The 24,169-nt window shown below is 43.6% G+C and overlaps 1 protein-coding gene across 4 annotated transcripts in view; it reads left to right on the plus strand.

Moving 5' to 3' along the window:
* LOC148540626 (tRNA N(3)-cytidine methyltransferase METTL2-like) overlaps positions 1 to 24,169 on the plus strand; it is a 44,683-nt gene that overhangs the window by 3,705 nt on the left and 16,809 nt on the right. Inside the window, exons 1-4 of one of the 4 annotated variants that reach the window (XM_088442439.1) lie at positions 20,012 to 20,067; positions 20,715 to 21,077; positions 21,353 to 21,444; positions 23,829 to 24,055. In XM_088442439.1, the coding sequence (XP_088298565.1) occupies positions 20,827 to 21,077; positions 21,353 to 21,444; positions 23,829 to 24,055 (570 nt within the window). In that variant the 5' untranslated portion in view covers positions 20,012 to 20,067; positions 20,715 to 20,826. Of the gene's footprint in view, positions 1 to 20,011; positions 20,168 to 20,714; positions 21,078 to 21,352; positions 21,445 to 23,828; positions 24,056 to 24,169 lie in introns of those variants that run through there. The other 3 variants (XM_088442440.1, XM_088442437.1, XM_088442438.1) reach the window with 3 other exon arrangements.

Raw genomic sequence — 24,169 nt, forward strand, 5'->3', positions numbered from 1 at the left:
TGGGGCAGTAGTTCACAGACATAATTGCACCCTGCCCCACTGCACTTGCAGAGTTTGCAGGTGAAGGACAAGTGAGCCATCCAGTGCAACTTCTACATGTCAGAAGTACTCCCACACAGCATAGCAGGTTGGCCTACAGTATGTCGCTGTACTGCTGTACAGTGGCGGTTCTAGGGGTGTGCTAACAGGGCAGTCGCCCGGGGCGCCGGCCCCTAGAGGGCACCACTGAGTCCCCAGAAGGTAAAAAAAATAATAATCCCATAATAAAAAAAAACCCCAGCGCCAGACCCCCCCGCGTTGCCAGGCGCCCACTGATATTTGTTATCAGCAGGCACCCAGCTCCCTCCCTGCAGCGGCAGCCGAAGCTCACTCCAGAGCTCCAGCTCCCGCATAGAGCACTATGGGAGGGATGTCATGATGTCTCACCCATAGATCCGTGGTGGAGCCGTGGTCGGACCGGACGGCAGCGGATGTCGGACCGGACGCAGGAGCGGGGCCTAAGGTAAGTATTGTGTTTGTATTTTTTAATTTTCAGAAGGGAGGCATGGGGGCATTACTACTGGGGGCATGTCTATAAGGGGGCATTACTACTGGGGGCATGTCTATAAGGGGCATTACTACTGGGGGCATGTCTATAAGGGGCATTACTACTGGGGACATGTCTATAAGGGGCTTTACTACTGGGAGCATGTCTATAAGGGGCTTTACTACTGGGAGCATGTCTATAAGGGGCATTACTACTGGGGGCATGTCTATAAGGGGCATTACTACTGGGGACATGTCTATAGGGGGGCTTTACTACTGGGAGCATGTCTATAAGGGGCATTACTACTGGGGCATTACTACTGGGGGCATGTCTGTAAGGGGCATTACTACTGGGGGCATGTATATAAGGGGCATTACTACAGGGGGCATGTCTATAAGGGGCATGTCTATAGGGGGCATTACTACTGGGAGCATGTCTATAAGGGGCATTACTACTGGGGGCATGTCTATAGGGGGGCATTACTACTGGAAGCATGTCTATAAGGGGTCATTTGTACTGGGGGCATGTCTATAAGGGGGCATTACTACTGGGGGCATTACTACTGGGGGCATGTCTATAAGGGGGCATTACTACTGGGGACATGTCTATAAGGGCGCATTACTACTGGGGGCACTAATATAGGGGGCATTATTACTGGGGCACTACTAATGTGGGCACTACTATAGGGGGCACTACTACTCAGTACTGTGGGCCTTGTGTATAAGGGGCACTAATTTGGGCATTGTGTAAAAGGGGCACCACTGTGTGTCATAAGATGAATAAGGGACTAATGTGTGACGTAATTTGAATTGGGGATACTGTATTATAAAGAGAATTACTGTGTGTGGCACAATGTAATATACAGGGCATTACTGCGTATGGCATAATGTGTTATACAGGGCATTACTGCATGTGGCATAATGTGTTATACAGGACATTACTGCATGTGGCATAATGTGTTATACAGGGCATTACTGCATGTGGCATAATGTGTTATACAGGGCATTACTGCATGTGGCATAATGTGTTATACAGGGCATTACTGCATGTGGCATAATGTGTTATACAGGGCATTACTGCATGTGGCATAATGTGTTATACAGGACATTACTGCATGTGGCATAATGTGTTATACAGGACATTACTGCATGTGGCATAATGTGTTATAAAGGCCATTACTGCATGTGGCATAATGTGTTATACAGCGCATTACTGCATGTGGTATAATGTGTTATACAGGGCATTACTACATGTGGCATAATGTGTTATAAAGGCCATTACTGCATGTGGCATAATGTGTTATACAGGGCATTACTGCATGTGGCATAATGTGTTTATAAAGGGCATTACTGAATGTGGCATAATGTGTTATAAAGGGCATTACTGCATGTGGCATAATGTGTTTATAAAGGGCATTACTGAATGTGGCATAATGTGTTATAAAAGGCATTACTGTGTAAGACATACTGTGTAAGGCGCATTACTGCACATGGCAATTATTCATCACGAGGGGAGAGCTTGGGGGAAGCCCAGCACCTTCATAAGTGCTGGGCACGCCCCACAGGGTGATGAATTGGGGGTGTTCCGCAAGGCAGGGCCGGATTACCAATGGGGCGGGTGGAGCTGCAGCTCCAAGCCCACCCATTAAAATAGGCCCACAACAACCCCTGCAGTGCAGACACTGTTGTGAAGATTTAATTTTTTTTCCTGTTACCGTCTCAAACATTAATCTCCCGGCCACCTGGGCAGAAGCATTATGCATTCACACACAAACGTCCCCTCCCTAATGCCAGCCCCCCCGTATGAAGCCCCATGAGCCGATCGAAGCTCCGCCCCCAAATCGGCTGAAGCTCCGTTCCCAGATTTGTTCTAAATTGCACCTCCTGCCTGGGAGTGGGACCAGCAGTGAAGGTGGTAGGAGGCTACAGGGCAAAGTGCTATCTCTGCTGTCGCTAATTGGGACAGACTTGTCCCGGCAGTGACATATTTGTGAGTGGAGTCCCTGACACGCCTTTAACAGGGCTCTCTGAGTCTGAGGAAGGAAGAGTCCGCACTAAGCCAAAGAGGAGCTGGGAGGATTACAGGAGGGAGTGGAACAGATGTGCCGGAATATAAGAATAGCTCAAGGGACCCATAAAATGAGAGTGTGTGCAAGGAGGAGTGGGAGAAGGTGAGCAGAAACAGTGCCTGCTGGCTGGTTTTTGTTCAGTCCTGGGGTTGCAGGGAGAAGTGGTACCTACTGGGGCAGAATCCAGTGAGTGCTTTTTATCTATGTAATTTTTAATTAAAATACTCTCCATTACAGCCTGATTCCTGCCTAAAGGCTATACTGGGCCTGATTCGTACCTGCTCGCTAGGCTGCGTTCGCATGCAGCTGGACAATTTTTGCCGTTTTTGGGTGGTGACAGGGTAGGTCAATGAAACGCTGGTTGGATGTGCGAACAAAGGCGTGTCAGTGCATTCTAATGGACATGAATAAATAAGACGTGTCAGTGCGTTTCAAGGACATGAATAATTAAGACGCAGTGTCATAGTACACATCACCTGGCTGTTTCACACTGCAGCGATTGCAGTGCTTGAGGTAGGATAGGGGCAACCACAAGTTCTGCGTGCGGGTCTGATGGTACTTGATGTTACTGATAAATGCATACACTTCCTGGAGATGACGTGTGTAATGAAGGGAAAGTGGGTGTCTTACATACAGTCAGCGATCGCATACAAAGATAGAGTGGGCATAATAATGTCTTACCATGCGATCGCAGGTTTTGCATACTTTAGCTGCTGACGGCTGCGTGCGAACGCATCTTGCGAGCGGGACTGAACCGGGCCCACTATGCGATATGTCATTCAGCGAACAACATATTTCATAGTGCATATATGGGTGTGTACAAACGATATGTCTGTGAATTACATTGTTCACAGACATATCAGGTCAGACCTGCAGCACAGCCAAAGGTACATCTACTTTTGTGTACAGCTAACCCACCAACCACCCATACACTGGCCTCAGGAACCGCCAACACTGGCATCACAATTAGATGGGCAAATTTAAATGCCCGTCCAGTTGTGACATCTTTCCAGACATCGATCTGCTCATTGATAAGTGCGTATCACTTATAAAATCGGCCACTTGGTCAGCGGGACTTCCGGTAGGCCGCTGGGCTGCTTAAGTATGTACAGTACTCATCTTAATGTATCATATTTGATGTGTAAAATGATAGCCACACACCCTTTTATGGTGGTCATGCCCACTGTAGTGGCTTGACGTGGAAACTCCCCTCTAGAAATCCTGCATTTGTCCCTGTAATGATAGATCTGCCCACAGCTTGTTGTTCGATTTATCCCTCTGCAGGGGCCATGATGTGTAGCTGGGTATAGCAGTCACTTGGATGCTTGGTACATTATATGGTGTGACCTGATGTTCTTTATATTATACAGCAGTCACTGCAATACTGTTTTATATGGCAGTCACTGTAATGCACTCTATTTTATTGTGGTCACTGCGATTTTCTTTATATTATATTATATGGCAGCCACTGCAATGCTCTCTGCATTGAATGATGTTTACCGAGATGCTTTCTGTATTTTACAACGGTGACTGCGTTACATGGTGGTGACTGCAATGTATAATGGTTACTGCAATGCTCTCTGTATTATGTGGTGATCACAGCGATGCTCTCTACATTATCTGGTGGTCAAGGTGACGTTCTCTGTATAATATGACAGTCACTGCGATACTCTATGTATTATATGGTGGTCACTGCGATGCTCTCTGTGTTATATGCCAGTCATTGTAAAATACTCTCTGCAGTATATGGCAGTAACTGTAATGTTCTCGATATAATATTGTGGTCACTGTGGTGCTCTCTGCATTATGTGGCGGTCACTGACTCTGTAGTAAGTGGCAGTCACTGCGATGTTCTCTTCATTATATGGCAGTTACTGTAATGCTCTGTGATGTATAGACAGCAATACTTAGCGATTGTGTTTTGCAATAGCTGAGCCTCCATGCTCCATTTGAATTGGGTAGATACCCCAGAATAAATGCAGCAGGCGCTGGCAACCTAAAATAACGGTACTAAAAATGTGATTTTACATTTTAGTTTTGACAGTGCTGACAACTCTGTTATCTAGCCAAAGGTGTGTACTATCTACAAGGTGGGTGGATGCCGCGCTGAGTCTTTGCCTGGGGTGAAAGGAAGCCTAGTTTCACCCCTGCATGTATGTATACACATACAAAAAAATATTCGCTACACAAAAAACCCTTAAACTTTTTCTTGTTACAACTTGAAGGTAGGCACTAAACATGCCCTCCATGGAGTTAGCCACACCTACTGCACATGCCACACTACCTGTGTAGACCACACCTACACCACACAGGTCACGCCCCCGCATCACTAGTGACACAGCCACAGCGATTGTCACACCCCCTTCAGCATCACACAATAGGCCCTTCATAAATTTTAGCTCCAGGCCCATGTGGACATTAATCTGGCACTGCCGCAAGGACATGCCCCCTTTCCGGAAGCGCGTGTGCTTTCAGCACGCACAGAGGGACGTCATCTACTGTAGTTAATAGATGATAAATAGAAAAAAGTGAAAAACACCCACTAACTACAGTATTTCCTTACTCCAGACGCTAATATAATTTCAGACTAAGGGGTCCATTCATCGTCACTTAATTTCTACAAAAGCAGGTGAAAATTAACATTTTCATCTACTTTTGTAGAAATGAAGGATTGGGGCTATTCATTATAAAGATAATGCAGGAGATATTACAGATATATCCTGCTTACCTTTCAGCCCTGATCTGTCACGCAGTCCCCATACACTAGTATGAGGACCTAAATTCATCATGCTCCAAAAATATAACAGTTTTGAAGCTTAACTGCGGGAGCATTTGTTATCTTCAGATGGTGTTTGCTCCCGCACCTTCCCTATGGGAAGGAGTCCCGCGTAGCGAACAGGGATCTTTTCAGATCCCTCTGCCCCTGTCTGGCTCCTTCTGCTCGATGACAGGGCTTTGTGCATCTGCGTGAAGCTCAGGTCACACATGTGCACTAGCACTGCCGAGTCAGACAAAGTGCTAAGTTTCACTGCTCCGAAAAGGGAATCGTGGAGACAGCTGATTTCCACCACTGCTACTCACAGTGAGTTCGATACTTAATTTTCGGGGGCAAACAGCCCCCGATAATTAACATGATGAGTGGACCGCTAAATGTTATTAATAAAATATATGAAATGAATATTCAGCTCTCCAGCAGTGATAAAGACCTAGCTAGGCCCATATGCAAAACTTAAACCAAACACAATAGCTGCATATACACACGATTTTTTTAATGATTATCGTTAAACAATATCGTTTAACGATAATTGATGGCAAAAATCGTTCACTTTCTGAGTCAAACGATGAACGATTATCGTTCATGCACGTTCACGTTTGTAGTTTGTCGTTCAGTCAGACTTGTCAACTCAACGATTTTCATTAAGGGAATATGCAAAAATCGTTTGTAGTTCATAAAAATCGTTCATGACATTTAGTAAATGAACAACTTTAGTAAACGATTTTAGTAAATTTTTTCAAGGTAAAAAATCGTTTACTCAAATCGTTCATTAAAAAAAATCGTTGTGTGTGTATGCAGCTAATGAAATAACTGTGCTAGATTAGATGACTAGTGATATAAAGTGTCAATAAATCCACATTCTATTAAAACAAGCAGGCTCATAATAAATGTTAAATATTTTACTTAAAAAACTATATATAAAAACACATAATTCACACATATAAAAATTCAGAAAATCGTATTCAATGCGTTTTTGTTGGGTTCCTTGATTTCCCGGGTTGTACAGCTTAGTTTTTCATAGGAGTTGGGAGGAGTTGGAGAATAAATATCGAACCCTTGTGGATGCGTATTCTGCTAGTGGACTTCTGACAGACAGGGTTGAATGGGTCATTGTTCATAAACAATGGACGGACTTTCTACTTAATTATTTTCTTGGATTCCCCTATATCTCTTGAAGAAATATAGGATGCTATTGAATTGTTCCCAACTCATAAGGCACCAGAGGTAGATTGACTCCCTATTGAGCTGTATAAGACTAAATTTGGGATTCTTTGTCCCAAAATGATTTGAGGTCTTTGCAGCCATGGAGGTGTGCCTAGATGGCTGAGGCCCTTATTGTAAGCCGGACCATCAAGGCCCACCCAAGGATCCGGCTTATCCGGACTCTTACCATGCCATTTATTTATTTATTTATTACCAGTTATTTATATAGTGCACACATATTCCGCAGTGCTTTACAGAGCATATTTGGCCATTCACATCAGTCCCTGCCCCAGTGAAGCTTACACTCTATATTTCCTACCACGTGTACACGCACACACATACAAACTAGGGTTAATTTTTGTTGTGAGCCAATTAACCTACCAGTATAGTTTTGGAGTGTGAGAGGAAACCCACGCCAGCACAGGGAGAATATACAAACTCCGCACAGTTAGGGCTGTGGTGGGAATTGAACCCACGACCTCAGTGCTGTGAGGCAGGAATGCTAACAATTACACGGTCTATGCGGCCACATTTCCCATCCCATTTCTTCATTATATACTGACATCAGAATTCTGGCCAAAATTGTGTCTCTTTATAAGATTATTTGTGAAATATCCATGCTGATCAAACAGGTTTTATGCCTGGGAGATCCACTGCTATTAATCTCTGGCACCTCTATACCAGTGATGTGCGGTCAGGTAAGGCAAGTCAGGCAAGAGCCTTTGCTGTCATACTTAGGTATACTCCACAGAAAAATGTAAAGCAAATATTATAAATATCTTCTTTGTATTATTCTAATAATTTTTATAGTCAAAACTCTGGAGTAAAAAGTGTATGGCAGGTGAGGCACTGCCTCCCCTGTCTAACTTTTCCGCACATCCCTGATGAAAACACACCAAATTTCCAGCACTATATACTGCTGCACCTTTGTACAATGTCCAACTGAACCTTCAGGTTCATATATGTATCTGTAAATCTGTCTGTGATACTAGCCAGTGCCTCCCCAGCCATTTACCTCACCGCATGTCACTGCTCTATACTTACTTGCAGGTAATTACTGAGGAGATGGTTGACGCTTTGGTTGTGTCCCAGGATGCAGCTAAGACGTTTGATTCGGTGGAGTGGCCATTCCTATGGGAGGTACTATCTAGATTTGGGGTGAGTTTTAGTTTCTTGGCCTGGGTTCAGTTTCTATACTTTGGTCTGGCTGCTCAGGCTAGTGTGAATGGCTTTGTTACCAAGTCGTTTTTATGTTAGGCAGGGGCACAAGACAGGGATGCCCGCTGTCTCCGTTATTATTTTCCATTGCAACTAGAGCTGTTGACTTGTGCTATCAGACCCTCCCCAGCAATTTCTGGGGTTTTTTACCTCTGGTCATGAAGAAAAAATTGCTCTGTATGCGGACATGTTTTTTTTTTTACACACATGGAGCGTTTGCTAGCTGCACTATTGGCAATGGATTGTTTCAACTCTTTCTTGGGTGTCAGGACTAACTGGGACAAATCTATGGTTTTCCCCCTTCTCCCTACTATTGCTATGCCACCCTATTATGCTTCTCCCCTATGGTGGTGCAGTTTAAATATCTTGGTATTCAGATTACTCACTCCTCGGCTGAATATGTTCTTTAAATGTTTTCCCTCAAAATTGTTTATTTAAAGACTATGGGCCTGATCAGAGATGGACAGTATTGCAGAGCAGCACACAAGCAGCTGTGTAATTCTATCTTCACCTAAACGCAATTGCAGCAGGAGGTGTCTGTAATAAACAGACATCTTCTTGCTTCATCTGAGATCCCAACGCTGGTCATAGCCTGGGATCACCATAGCAACCATCATGACCAATGATCACTTCTTTGGCCAGGCTGCAGAAAATGAAGCTAACCGCAGCCTGGCCAGGTCCTAGCAGCCGCGAGGCCGGGAAATCTGCATCCACCGACGCAGACTCTGGTCTTGTCTCTCCCGGAAAATGGTGGCCAGTCACCCCCCCCCCCCCCCAAACGCCGCAGCATGTCAATCATGCTTCAGCTTAGGGGGGTCTGCAAGAGAGTTCACAGGGCCTGTTCTGCACATGCACAGACCCTAAACCATCGGAGATGTATGCTAACCATCAGGTTGGCGTACTTCTTTGAATCAGGCCCTAAGTGGCATGTTTGGCAGAGGCTTTCTTTAATCGGCCACAAAATTTGGTAGAAATTATGATTCTGTTGATATGTGTGTATTCTTTGGTAGTGGAATGCAGCTTATAATAGCAACACCAGCGGAATCCAGATGCATTAGACAGCCGGTGTGAGGTTTGTTGAAGTGCTATAAAAGTTGCTTGTACAGTCGTACTCACAGTTATACACTTAGTAATTTGGATAGAGAGGAGTTTCAGTGGAACACACAGAGCACCAGCTGGTGATGTATGAAGCAGGTATACGCAGGCTATATACAGGATAATGTGGCAGAGTCTCTGGAGCTAAGGGGAACACATCACCACTGTACTGATCATTACAAAGGGGTCTATTCATAAAGCAGAGAAACCCCCTGTTTTGCAATAAACAGGCTAATTCTCTGCTTTTGGCTATTCATAGAGAGGGTAATGGAGAAACATGTTAATTCTCTAGTATGGTGACTGCAATTCATTAAGCAGGAGAAAAATAAATCTAAAGGATCACAGATGCAGTAGTGATTCGCCATTTCTGAACGGCGTAATCATTTCCCCAAGATGCGAAGGAGCAGAAAAAGCACTTACCCAAGGCTTAGTAATCCCGAGTGAAGACTCTGCCCCCCAGTCCGAGTGATGGCTTCGCCCCCAATATCCCGCTGCGGCTTCTCCTCACGTCAACCTCCACGAAAAAAATGGAGTCTCCTCCAGTTGCAAATGCTGTTGCAGTATATACTGCTTCGCCTCAGGTGTAGGTCTACATGAATTATTACTAAAATTAACTAAAACTATAGTTCATAACGAACTGTTGTGATCTATACAGAAAAATAACAACTCTTTACCGCAGTTTCTGTGAATAGACCCAACAATAACAAGATGGTGCCGTGCATGTGCAGAAGGTCAAACGGCGGCAATGTTGGTAAAGTAGAACGCTTCAAGTAAGGAGCATTCATGGAGTTAGCGCAGTAGTGCACTCCATATTTCTACAAGTTCAACCCAAGTTTTTATATGTTATAGAACTCTTCTATTTATATGCCCCATCCTTCTTTGCTACTATTGCTCGGTATGTTTGGCTCCATAGTTTTGAGGTTGTCTACTGATGCTTCCCATAAATGTGAAGGCCCTGCTGCCGATTCCTGGCATTTGCTTTGGACCTGTCCTTTATGTATCTCAAAAGAGAGTGAAACTCTTAAATTTGACATAGGGGTTGATTCAGAGATGGATGCAATGCCGATGTTTACGCACTTGACTGAATATCGGTAATCTGCGTATGTATCTGAGTCGCACTGCAAATGCGTCATCACCCACAAACGGCACTTCCTCTCAACCGCTCTGCAAAGGTTCCAGTCCAGACCGCAATGGCTAGTTCGCGCACGCATACTGCAATACATACGCATGCGCAGTACGAACAATTGTCCAATCGCGTGCGTATTAGCAACTGCTTTCCTTGCTGAATCAGGCCTTGATTCAGAGTTGGATGCAAACCCAATGGTTTACTTACAAGTCCGATGTTTGGCAATATGAGCATGTGTAGGATCTGTACTGTGCATGTGCAGATCTGTTTCTGCGAGGAATGGGTATGTAATGCCGGTATCCTGATGGTTGGTATCCCGACAGGGGCTTGATAAGTATACTTACCCTCTCCCTCTAACCCTCCCCACCCCGCACCCTCCCAGTTAGTGCCTAAACCTAACCCTCCCCCCTAGGGGTGCCTAACTTTAACCCCCCACAAAACCTAACGCTAGCCCCGCTATGCTACCTAAACCTAACCCTCCCCCCCCTGCAGCTAGCACTAAGGGCGCCCCGGACTTACCTCGTTCGGGCTGGCATCCTTCTGGATTCCGGCTTCGGGAATAAGATAGGCGTCGGTATTTCGGCGCCTATCGTAAGTTCCTTGTCGGGCTTTCCCATCGGGACAGAATGTCTGCATCGCGGCTGTTGGTCTCGTAACTACATCCCGTCTGCGACGATAGTCGCAGTGTTACCTAAGCCCTAGCATGATTGAAGTGCTGTAGCTGTTTGGGGGCAGGGACACGGAGCATCCGAGAAAAATGGGGCTTTGGCGTGCATGCCAAAGTCAGTGGCTGCATCCTTGAATGCAGCTTTACTGGCCTCTACAGCGTGATTTACCCCGACATTCTGAGTAACTTGAGGGTTAAACAAGCTTAGGATAAGCATTAGAATATCCTTACAAAGAACTGAGGATCACATACGGTTGAGGTTACCAAAAGGTAAAAAAAGGGCAGACTAGATGGGCCAAGTGGTTCTTATCTGCTTCTCTTAAAACTTACATTGTGAACACTGGTATTGGAATCAACTACCTTTACTTTTACCTTTAGTCGGAATAATATATATATATATATATATATATATATATATATCACACCACAATATATAAAAGTGAAATTTATAATTACTATACAATCACCGATTATCCCCTCATCCTCCACCGTTAACGCCCTTTCACCATCATTGTTCTCCAATAATCCACTTTTACCATCATTCTTTATTAACTCTTTAATTTTCAGATTGTTGGACTGTGCAGCTGTGCCCATTGTATGCATTCTGTACCAAGTCATTAGAGATCAGAGCAGAGCGCTCACTGCAGGTTTGCGAGCAGAGATCCAGTCAGAATGTCGACATTGACTTTAAGTCAACACCCAAATACGTCAACACTCAAACATGTCAATGTTTCTTTATGTTGATAATTAACATGTCAACACCAGAATGTTGACCTAGTTTTTTGCTTATTTGTAGGGTTAGAGTTAGATTTAGGCTAAAACGAGCAAAAAACTGTCGGCATTTTAATCATGTTGACATTTTTTGAGTGTCAACATTTTGTTGACCTAGAGTCCATGATGACATTAGAACGAGTCAACCTGCTGAATTATGATTTTTTTCATACCACACCCCTCTGCGAGCACACGGAGCCTGAACTCCTGGGAGCACAGCATCACATTTATAATTTATTTATTTATTAGCAGTTTTTTATATAGCACAGCAAATTCCGTCACACTTTACAATTTGAATCAACATTAACATTTTACTGGGTTGTAAAAGACAGACATACATAAAAGACACACGTAAAATATATACATAAAGGTAAAAGGGCCCTGCTCACAAGCTTACAATCTATAGGGCATGCATTTCATTGATGAAAAAGAGCCACTGCAGTGGCATGGATGGGATGGCTCCCTCAAAAGCTGTCCATGAGGATTCCACAATCCACATTGTTAATGGCAGACCGCTCCCACGGTGTGTGCTGCAGCAGCAGCTTGCCATTTATGTATCTTTAGTTTGCATATAATAGGTCGATTTCAACACAGGACACACAGTAGAGGAACAAATGTGGCTGCCAAGTCTCTACAATCACAGTATATTCTGCCACACCGCCTGACTCTTTCCTATAGGCTTGCTGCAGCGTTTTATTCACACAGCTTCAAATAGACCACCCATTGGGGGGGTTTGTACTAATAGCCTGGCTGGAAGTGCCCTGTATCAGAAGTGCACAAATCAAAAGTGCAATTTAAGATTAATACTAGACCGGCATTGAACCGAAGGGAAACGGAAGGGACACAACCTATCTACACTTCTAACAACCTGACCTAGATTTGAAGAAAATAACATCAGCAAAGGTGAATCCACATTCTCACCGCTACATGAGCCTGCTGATTGCATAGCTTGGACTTTCAACACTGGACTTTGTTTGGTTGCTACAAAAACTTTGTGCATCACTTTCTACTAAATGTGCTGCCTCTGTGCTTAACAGATAATCTTAATGAACACTGTTAATGTCAGCTTACCTCTCTAATAATGTATTTTTACCTTGGCTCTTTTGCTTAGTCTTACATTATCTAGCTACTACCACTGTCTACTCTAATATTCAATTTCTGCTCCCATCAAATCTCCACTTTTTCTAAACTCTATAATATATTTATGTTGTGTTGACACTGTACCTCATCCTTACCATGATCATGTTGTCTTCAACTCCTCCCTTCACTCAGTTTCTAACTAATCTTTTGTTCTACCCTCTGACTCCACCTCTATCCTTTTCCCCTGGTCTCCTCCACCTCCCCTTCTCTCTCTGCCTTCCTCCCCATCTTTCCCCATTACTCCATTTTCTTTATCTTATACCCCCCAAGGATCCTACTACCCCACTGCTAATCTCTCCTTCCTCACTTCTCTCCCTGTCACTTCACCCTCACTTCCTCATTTGGCCTCTCCCAATGGACCTCCTCACCCTCCCATGCAAGTGGGCATTTGCTTGATCTGGTATTCACTCACCGTTGTGATATTTCTGCCTACTCCAATTCCCCCTCTCTGACCATCACCTTCTCTCTTTCAACCTATCCCTCTCTCCTTCCTCTCCTCTACCTCTGAGAGCCACCATCACTAAGCGTAACATTGAAGCTATCGACACTGCTTTCTTTTCTTCCCTACTCGACTCACTTCTCTCCCCTATACTCTCTTTCTCCTGACCTGAACAAGCTGCTTCCCTATACAATGCCTCCCTTACTTCTGCTCTTGACTCTGTTGCTCCGGCAATCACATTCCAAATGCACCAGATACCTGCAAAAATGTTCACGAACCGCCGAGCGACAGTGGAGAAGATCACGCTCTCAGGCAGATTTTCTCCATTTCAAATTCATGCTGTCATCCTACAGTGCTGCCCTTTCCCTCTCTAAACAGTCATATTTGAAGAATCTCATCTTCTCCCAGTCCTCAAATCCCCAGCGTCTCTTTTCCACCTTCAACTCCCTCCTCTGCCCACACCCTCCTTGTCTCCCCCCTTGCTCTCTGCCACTGACTGCTACCTATTTACATCTAAATTGATTCCATACGTCAGGACATCATATCCAACCAGTCCACCAGCTCTCCACCTCCTCCTTTCCTGGATCTCCCCTCCCCATCAATTTTACTGACTCTGACATCCTCCTCCCCTGTGACTGGAGAGGAAGTTAAGGCCCTTATCCAGTCCTCACCCCCTTCCACCTCTCCCCTATCCTCTTCTGCCTCCTCCGCTACCTCTCTTCTTCTGCTCCCATCATGCCCACCTGCTTATTCATTCCCTCTCTTCTGGCACTGTTCCTTCGGCATTCAAGCATGCCCTTTCCTCCCCCATTCTTAAAAAACCTAACCTTGATCCTAACATTCTCACTAACTACAACCAATCTCTCTGCTCCCTTTTGCCTCCAAACTCCTTGAACGTATTGTTTACAACCGCATCACCACATTTCTTTCCTCCCACTCCCTCCTTGACCCTTTTCAGTCTGGCTTCCATTCTCTCCACTCCACTGAAACTGCCCTCACAAAAGTCAGCAATGACCTCCTTGCTGCCAAATCCAAGGGCCACTACTCCCTACTCATTCTCCTTAACCTCTCTGCTGCTTTTGACACTGTGGACTACCCTCTACTGCTGCATATGCTTCACTCCCTTGGTCTACGTGACACTGCTCTCTCCTGGCTGTCCTCTTACCTCTCTGACCGCTCCTTCTCTGTTTCCTCTCACGACAACTCCTGCCCACCACAGCCTCTTACAGTAGTTGTTCCCCAAGGTTCTGTTCTTCGACTTAATATTCGCTGTCTATACGTCCTCTCTAGGTAAACTCATCCTCTCTTTTGACCTCTATTATCATCTCTATGCTGATGATACTCAGATCTACCTTTCCTCACCTGATCTTTCCCCCTCTCTACTGACTCATATCTCTAACTATCTCTCTGCTATCTCTTCCTGGATGTCCCAGCAATTTCTCAAACTTAATATGTCTAAGACTGAACTGATCGTCTTCCCACCCTCCCACATAACATCATGTCCCACTATTTCTTTATCAATAGATGGCATAACTATCTCATCTAGTCCCAAAGTGCGTTGTCTTGGAGTCATCCTGGACTCTTCCCTCTCCTTCAAACCACATATTCAGAACCTCTCGCAGTCCTGTCATTTCCATCTCAAGAATATTTCCAAGATCAGACCCTTCCTCACCCAGGATGCCACCAAAACCCTCATACATTCACTGGTCATCTCCAGATTGGCCTACTGTAACCTACTCCTATCTGGCCTCCCCAAATCCCATCTCTCTCCTCTCCAGTCTGTGCTCAATGCTGCTTCTTGGCTCATCTTCCTCTCCAAAAGCTCTACATCTGCCTCCCCTCTCTTACAAACCCTCTACTGGCTCCCCTTCCCTTTCAGAACCCAATTCAAGGTTCTCACACTCACTTACAAAGCCCTCACCCATTCCTCTCACATTAACATCTCTGATCTCCTCTCCATTCACTCTTCTGTCCGGCCTCTTTGTTCACTTAATACATGCCGCCTTTCATGCCAATTGATTACTTCCTCCCACTCCCGCCTCCAAGATTTTGCCTGCGCTGCTCCCCACCTTTGGAACTTCCTTCCTCTCCCCATCAGACTCTGCACCTCTCTACAATATTTCAAACGAGCTCTTAAGACCCACTACTTCATTAAAGCCTTCCAACTCTCATCCTAACTTGCTGCTACATCTTCCTTCCTCCCCGCCTACCCCATCTGTGTCACTCCTGTTCGTCCACCCCTCCCTTAAAGAATGTAAGCTCTTTCGAGCAAGGCCCTCTACCCTCTTGTGCTTCTCCCTACTGTAATTTAATTTATCTCTTACTCCCCACTAGGGCAACCAACACTCGGCTGCTTATGTGGGCGTAAAGGTCGCTAATATAGCAATGTTTATTATACATGTCCATGACCTATTTTGTATTGTAAATCACTGGTTACTTATTTGTTCATGTACTTTGAAAGGTGCTGTGGAACACTTGTGGCGCCATATAAATAAATTATAATAATAATAATGATAATAAAAGGATGATCACAAAAAGGGATGATCAGGATGATTGCCAGCAGTTCACCTCCAAGACACTAGATGGCAATATTTTTAACGTAATTTCAAGTTTTACAAACTAAAAAACACATAATTTGATATCATATGAGAGACCCCCAAGTGACTTATAATATCCTTATCATTTGCAGTAAAAAGTGCATTATCCCATATTTATTAAATATTAAACTATATGCACATATAACATTGCATAGGGTGAAATAGTAATATTCGTTTTTTTGTAAATTGTATAAAAATCTATTTCAACTTACGTGGGATGATCGCTATGGCCAGAATGTAATAGGGTCAGAGTTCTAAAAAATTTCAGAGTTTAGCAGTAAACGCTCACAGTTTTAGAACTCGGACAATGTAATAGAAAGCGAGAACATGCTAAAACACGTTTCTGGCATTCCCACAACTCGCAATGGCAAAACACGCATCCAGATGTTTTGCCATTGTCAACATATAACTCGCCTTGTTGTAAAGACGTACAAAATGTGTGCAGCAACACACAGGAAAAAATAGACCTGCTTTAGGCTAGCGAGTCTAGCCTTCACAGATCAGTCTGATCCGTGAAGGCTTCGATTTATAAAAGCAATTTAATAGTTTACAAAACAACAACATAAAAAAAAAAAAAAAGGACGTGCCCTCCCACACATAACTAGCCCTGGGCTCTGTTGAACCTGTCCTGGTTCTTAAAACACAGGGGAAAAAATGCGTAGAGTTCCCTTTTATTTTAAGAACCAGGCATACATATGTGCACTTAAAACATGATCATAACACATAAACAAAAAAGATATAGCAATCTTCCCACTGGAAAACATATAGAAAACAGTCCCACGTATACATATATGATCTTAAAACTAGGGATGTGGGCTGGACCGTTTTTGCCAGATTTAGTTCTAATTCGTCGTCCGGCTTTGGATTTGCCAAACTGCGGTGATTAGCTTTGGCTTTTTTACAAAAATAGACAAAAAAAGCTAAAATAACATAAATTGGCCTTTTTTTCTTCCTAGAGTATTATTAACCTCAATAACATTAATTTCCAGTCAATTTAGACCACCTCATAGCTTATAATATTGTTTTCACCATTATTGGCCAAAGGTTGCAGTGAGCTGACAAAGCGTCAGAGCAGCGGCGCAGCGACACAGACACCACAGTTTAAAGCACATCTATGAAACATTGCCACACAGCAGTGGCAGAAATTAAAGGTAGTGCAAAATGGAATTGTCCTTGGGCCCTCCCACCCACACAGTGGGGCACGGCCAGCAGAGTCACAGTACTTGTATGCACAGTGGGCTACGGCCCAAGGAGTCAAGGTACTTGTATACACAGTGGGGTACGGCCAGCATAGTCACAGTACTTGTATACTCAGTGGGCTACGGCCCAAGGAGTCACAGTACTTGTATGCACAGTGGGCTACGGCCCAAGGAGTCAAGGTACTTGTATACACAGTGGGGTACGGCCAGCATAGTCACAGTACTTGTATACACAGTGAGCTACGGCCCAAGGAGTCACAGTACTTGTATGCACAGAGGGCTACGGCCAGCAGAGTCACAGTACTTGTTTACACAGTAAACGGCCCAAGGAGTCATGGTGCTTGTATATTTTATACACTGAGGGCTATGGCCCACAAAGTCACGGCGCTTGTATTTTTTATACACAGAGGGCTAAGGCCCACGGAGTCACGGTGCTTGTATTTTTTTTATACAGAGTGCTATGGCAGAATTAGCGTGCAGTGTGTCCCCCTATACAGCCACTCAGCGATCAGCATGCCCCCTCTCAGCCAACCCACCCAGGTGCAGAGCAGCACGCAGTCCGGAGCATGCAGGACAAATGGCGCAGTCGTGGGACTCGGCGCCTTATGTAGAAGCGAACTCTCGCGAGAGTTTGGCACTCTCACGAGATCAGACGTCAGGACGCTGTTGGGCTCGCAGTGGGGATCAGAGTCGGCGGGAACACCGGAGCCTCGGCTCGGCTGGACTCGGATCCCCACTGTTCTGAGTGGTTCGAATTCCACAGAATCCAAACCACTCTTCTCTACTTAAAACGTGATCACCCCACGTAAATAAAAAAATATATATACACCCATCTTGCCACTGGAAATATATAGAAAACAGTCCCAGGTATACATATATGCGCTTAAAACGTGATCATCCCACGTAAATAAAAAAAATATATATACCCATCTTGCCACTGGAAACATATAGAAAACAGTCCCAGGTATACATACAGTATACGTGATCATCCCACGTAAATTAAAAAGATATAGCCAACTTGCCACTGTAAACATATAGAAAACAGTGCCTGGACCCAAAATTGATATTAAGATTCTGGTTTCCTTATTTAATTATATAGTCTTGTTGCTATAAATCAGTGCAGATATGCTATATAAATGTTATTATGTGCTTGCTGTAGTCTGTTAATTTTCAGATGAAGTATAGAATAGTGGCCCGTATTCAATTAGAGGCAAAAAGTCGGAAAAGTTTCACCTGTCCGACTTTCCGCCGCCTTCGTATAGTTTCAGAGGCGAAAACTTTTCGTGCACCCCCAGCTTTTTCATCCTATTCAATTCCAAACCACGCGAAAACGGAAAGCGGCGAATGCGGAAAGTACTGTCAGAAGTGGGGAAGTCAGTCTGTACCCCAAAAAAAGATGCACTAACATACGGAATCAATGTACATGTGTACTAAGACCCCTAATAAAAATGTTTGAGGTAATTAAGTAGTTTAAATAACTTCTTATTAGCGTCTATGCAAAAGTGCTGAAGAATGGCATAAAGCAGTATTTTTAGGAGAAAATAAGTAGTCCTGACAAATTTGGGGTTCTTGAAAATGGGTGCTAGCATATTTAAATGTTTCTAACGTTAACTTTTAAAAAATTTCAAAAACGCACCTGTTACATGTACCTGCAATCCCCAAAACACCTGATCCATCCTTGCAGACCCCCCCAGAGGTCTATTTCGCTAGTTTTTATGCTAGTCCCCCCACTTTTTCGCACCTTAAACGAAAGTACTTTTTTGGGGTGTCCTTATGTGTTTTTTTTCTTTCAATATTTGGCCTGTGCCAAGGGTTCTGGGTTGCTTCCTCAGGTTTGCATTCCAAAATAAAGATTTTGCACTTCTTTTCACCTATTTATAGGCGAATCTTTTCGCCAATACTTTGCATTGCGTTTCCACATACGCGAAATCCGGCTGGAATTGAATTCGGAGATAAGTTCCGACCAGGTGAAAAGCAGCAATAGTCGAAACTTTTTTGCCGATTACGGCTTTTCGCCTCTAATTGAATATGGCCCATAGTGACATTATGAGCCATATGCAATTTGGAGCGAAAAGCCGTTCTCTGCAAAATTTTTTCGCCGATGACGTCATTTTCGCAGATTTCACATTTTTGCCGATTTGGAATTGAATACGGGGATAAGTGGGGGCGAGCGTGATAACTTTTCGACCGGAAAACCTCCAATGACGGCGAAAAATCCAGCAACGGACTTTGCCCGAAAACAGTGAAAAATCCTGTCATTTTTGGGGAATTCAGCCTGACATCCCCCTAAAGATGCTCTGACATGGGGATTCACTATGGTACCCCTGAATAGCCGCGCTAAAGGTATTTGGGGTTTTAAATGGTCTCAGTAGGTGCTATTCAGCATCTTTGAGTAAGTGGTGAATAGTATTTACCACTGGTGTTTTTGGAAAAAAAAAGTAGTCCCATCAAATTAGGGGTACATGAAAATGGATGGATATTTAAAAATCGCTAAAAAAATGCAGCTTCAGCAAACACCTCCCCCATACATGCAGATCCCCCCAAAGGCTATTTCGCTAGTTTTTGAATTTGTACACCCACTGAATTTTTCACCCACATTTTTCAAGTGCTTTTTTGGGGTGACCTTTGTGGTTTTTTTAAGATTTTTTTGATGCAGTTAGCATCAAGGGGGGTGTACAAAGGGTGCGGAGCGGTTTCCGCACCTCTGCACCCCAAAACCGCAATTCTGCACTTTTTTCCGCCGGGTATTCCTTGGCAAATCTTTTTCACCTATTACATTGAATTGCGTTTTCGAACCGGCTAAAAGACGCTACAATTGAATACGGGGAATCATGGATAAGTGAAATCGGCGAAAATTACGTCATCGCGAACAAGTTTCTCAGAGAATGGCTTTTCGCTCCAAATTTAATATGGCCTTTAGAGTTGTGAATAAGAACTGCAGGCAATCATCCTGATCATCCCTTTTTGTAATCATCCTTTTAGTACATCCGCCTATTGGGTCTCATTGCCAAGAAACCTGATAATATTGTAAAGCCTGCCTAGGCCGGTCGCTCGCCCCTAGTGTCCACGTGGATAGAAAATGATGACGTCAGGGTCCTTTAACTGAAGGGTATCGAGCCGCAACCATGCCGAGCTAGCTAATCTCCGGCTTCCTCCCCATGTTTATATTAACGACCCAGAGCTCCACCTCTTCCTGTGCTGAGAGACATATATACTTCTACTTCCCCGCTGACTGATAGAAGGTACACAAATTGGTGTTTGGTCATATTACATCATCTATTTATTCTCCTTTGAAGATCCCCTGCACGGATTACATTGCAGAGAACATACAATATTAAAGAGGTACCTAAATTACACCAGATCTAGTGATAAATCTGAGACAAATAAACATACGTCTATTAGGCCACACTTATATATGACATATTTCATTAGGTTACAAATACAGTACAAATAGCTCTTCTCCAGTTTCGAAAATAGTAACGCATGCTGGGACTCGGGAGTAGTAGTACAATAACAGCATATTAAAGACCCTGGCAGTGATGAATTGTTAGTTTTCCGTGTTATCTATGTGTCTGTCACTGTTGTCACATGTCAATATGGACAGTTGCAACATTAGTTCCTCGCCTCATACAATCTTATGGTAATACTGGGAATTAGACGTCTAATATGAAATATTTGAGGATGAGTATTTACAATGTACACAATAGCACACAGCTCAGTACACCTATCAGACTGAGGATAGCAGTGCAATGCTTATATAGAAGATAGAGCATGTTTTTATATGTTGCAGTTTAGCAACAGAGTTCCCATAGGAAGTAATTAAAAATGTCGCATGCTAAATTGTGTCTCATATCTAATACTACATAAACCTTTACTTTCAATTTCGAAGGTAATAGAGCCCCAAAGTCTCCTTAATTGAGAGTGCTGAATGATCCGATGCTTGTAGCTGGGAGTCGGGGCTGGTCTGGGGAGCCGGAGGCGGCGGCAGCTGTTCTACGCTCATGACCTCCTATGTCACACGTGGTAGTGCCAAGAACGTCCACTTCCTGATGAGGCGTGGTTTAACTATTGATTGGGTCACACGTTCTTGCTCCCGCCCCTTGGCAGTCGCTGATTGGATATTCTCTAGAGCATTCATCATCTCCTCGGTAACAGCAGCAGTAGCTGAAGGAGCCGCTATGGAAGACAAGAGGCCTCAGTTCGGCAATCGGCACCTGAGAGATCCCAGTCAGGTTTTCCAGCACAATGCGTGGTAAGGGATGTCGCTTATAGACAGCTCGGGGAGAGGGAGACAGTTCAGGGGTTTGAGGTTGCTGTTTAATGAAAGTACGGGCAGTTAGGGAATTATCACTAGTAAATGGGTGAATGAAGCATTTAAAATGACTGGCATCATGGTTGGTTGAGGAGTGTGGTGGTGGTGTACATTTCGTTCATATTCACACACATTATCCTTTCGAATGTTGTTGACAAATACATATCTTTTGAATGGTAAGAATCACACTGCTCATCTTGTTGCTGGTTTTTTAGGGACAATGTTCAATGGTCTGAGGAACAGGAATTAGCAGCTAGAGAGAAAGTCCTAGAAAACAGCTCTACACCAGTGCCAGTAGAGAAACAAGGTAAGCCACAGTGGAGCTATACTATAGCACCAAGCAATGCTGATGATTCTGGAATCTGTCAGAAACAATGAATTTGAAACTATAGCTGGGTACACACTATAAGATTAGACCGAGTCAGACTGACTAAAATGATCCCGAAAATGGCAATATACACCATACACACTACCTAATAATCATTTAGTTCCAAGTTATCCTTTTTGATTCCAAATCGTTAAGTCTCGTCTCGATAGAGGAATGCTAATTAATTAGCAGACATTGGGCCGAGGTCCGTAGACATTGTACTTTCTGAACAATATCAAAACAACAGGACCTACATAGCGATTGCAGCACATGCTATATTAGGAGCCCATCTGTCAGGTACTGGTGCTGCGTACACAATTAAGGTCCTTATCTGACATATAGCCATATCGGGCCAAGAATCCGCATAGTGTGTACCCAGCTTATTGTATGTTAAATACTGTAATACTTTTGATCCACATGCCTTTGCTTACAGGCAGATCTGAATTTATTCTGTGTGTCACTTAAGGCAATTTTAATCTAGCTCCCTAATTTGGAAATTGTACAGGTGTGTTGCTTGGCCCCCATAAAAACACTTGCTACCTAGTTTTAACCATACAAATTAACTGAATAACCATCTGAAACAAAAGGCATTGGAAAAAATGTATGGGACAAGCACATAATGCTAATTATATTCTAGCCCTTGACTAGTTGATAGATAACTGACTATGTGTTTGTCTGATTGATAAATACAATCTATTCCTGTGTGTCTGCACATTATTAATAATAATAATTTCTTCTGTAGTGCAGCATTTTCCATTGCTCATTACAATTGGATGCAACAGTAATAGAAATGGGTAATAACAGACACACATGCTGGTAGGAAGGCCCTGCTTGCAATCTATGGGCCTGATTCAGCAAGGAATGCAGTTGATCATACGCACGCAATCAGGCGATTACTGCGTATGCCTCTCAGTGCGAGTGCGTGAACTAGCCACTGTGATTGGGACTGCAATCGCAGTGACAACGCAGACCCATCGCAGAGTGATTGACAGAAAGTGCCGTTGTGGGTGCTAATGGGGGGGTGGTCAAGCGAATGCAGGCGTGCCAGTGCGTTTCAAATGCGTTGCAGGGGCATGCATAAATTATCCACTGCATATGCTGTACGCAGCCTGAGACCTGATAGTGTGTGTGGAAGTTAGCAATTTCTGAGTAAGGTCAGGGCTTGTGCAAGAGTGCGTGAGGCTGCGAGGGTACTTGGTTGTACCGATGGTTTTGCAGTCCTGCTAAATATTATGGATGTGTGGTAAGTAAAGTGGGCATCCTTGTGTAATGCAGCAGCGGCATTGCAATCGCAATGGATTAGCATACTATCGCAGTTGAACTGCATGCGTAATCGCTATTGCATTTGCAGTTGTGCACAGTAGTCAATCAGGCCCATTTCATAACTTAGGAGGGGTATTCAATATGAAACGTTAACTTCACTGTCGAAGTTAACGTTTCATATCGGAGTTTTTACCTGCGTTAAAGTATCGGGCGCGCTCCCGCTTATACCCGTATTCAATATAAAATTAACGAAAACGGGAAACTCCAAAGTTGGATTTGCGTAAAGTTCTGAATATTTCCTTTAAAAAATTGTAAGACCCCCTAAAGTAGTAAAAACATGGGGGATCACTATGGGTACCCCCGTTTTAGCCTTTAATTGAAAGTCGGGGATTTAAATAGCCGCAGCAGGTGTTTTTTTTCCGACATTGAAGAAGTGATGCAGAAGAGCACTTAGGTTATTTTTTTCATTTTTTTTAAGTGGTCCCATCAAATTTGGGGTACATGAAAATGGGTACTAGCATATTTTTATGTCCCTAAAGTAAGTTTTTAAAAATTCTGCATTTGTGCACCTGCTGCTATAATTCTTTTCTAGAAAACACCTGCCGCATACTTGCAGAATAGCCCTGAACCTATTTCCCTATTGTTAAACAATTTTTTCCCATTTTTTTTTTTTTTCACCCCAATTTTTAAATAAATTTTTTGGGGTGTCCCTATTTTTTTAAAAACTTTTTTTTGACACAGTTCTTTTTTAAATGTCAGTCCCAAGGGTGCAGGCTATTTTTTTTAAGCCTGCACCCCTAAACCCCAATTCTGCACTTTTTTTCGACACCTATTCAATGGTGAAAACTTTATCCCCGTTTTTTATCAAAGACTTTTCAAAACTGCGATAAGTCTTTGAAATTGAATACGGTGTAAAACTAAAACCTGCGATAATGACGTCATACCTCCGATATTAACGCAAAAACGATGTCATCGCACCCATATTGAATACCCCTGTTAGTGTCTAATCCGTTTCTTGAAAGACTTTGGGGGACTTGGACTATGTTTGTCTTTCTTTTCAGAGGAATATGAAAATAAAGCCAACAATTTCTGGGACAAGTTTTACACTATCCATGAAAATAAATTCTTCAAAGACAGACAGTGGCTGTTTACAGAGTTTCCTGAATTGTTTTCAAATGGCAAGTGCCAGCCAGATACAGATGGAGGTCAGAAAAAGGACTCACAAGTGGACATGGTTAATGTGGAAAAAGAGTATCCAGGATCTTCAGCATATTATCGTATTTTAGAGGTAACTGACCCAAGTCACATGAGCTACCCTGTAACTGCAATATTGTAGCACAAATATATAACATTCTTTTCCTTGAAGCATGTAAAGTGAGCTATTGTTTTTCCCTCCGCGGCC

The sequence above is a fragment of the Taudactylus pleione genome, unplaced genomic scaffold, assembly GCF_031769625.1.
Source record: "Taudactylus pleione unplaced genomic scaffold, aTauple2 ptg000018l, whole genome shotgun sequence".
Classification (NCBI taxonomy): domain Eukaryota; kingdom Metazoa; phylum Chordata; class Amphibia; order Anura; family Myobatrachidae; genus Taudactylus; species Taudactylus pleione.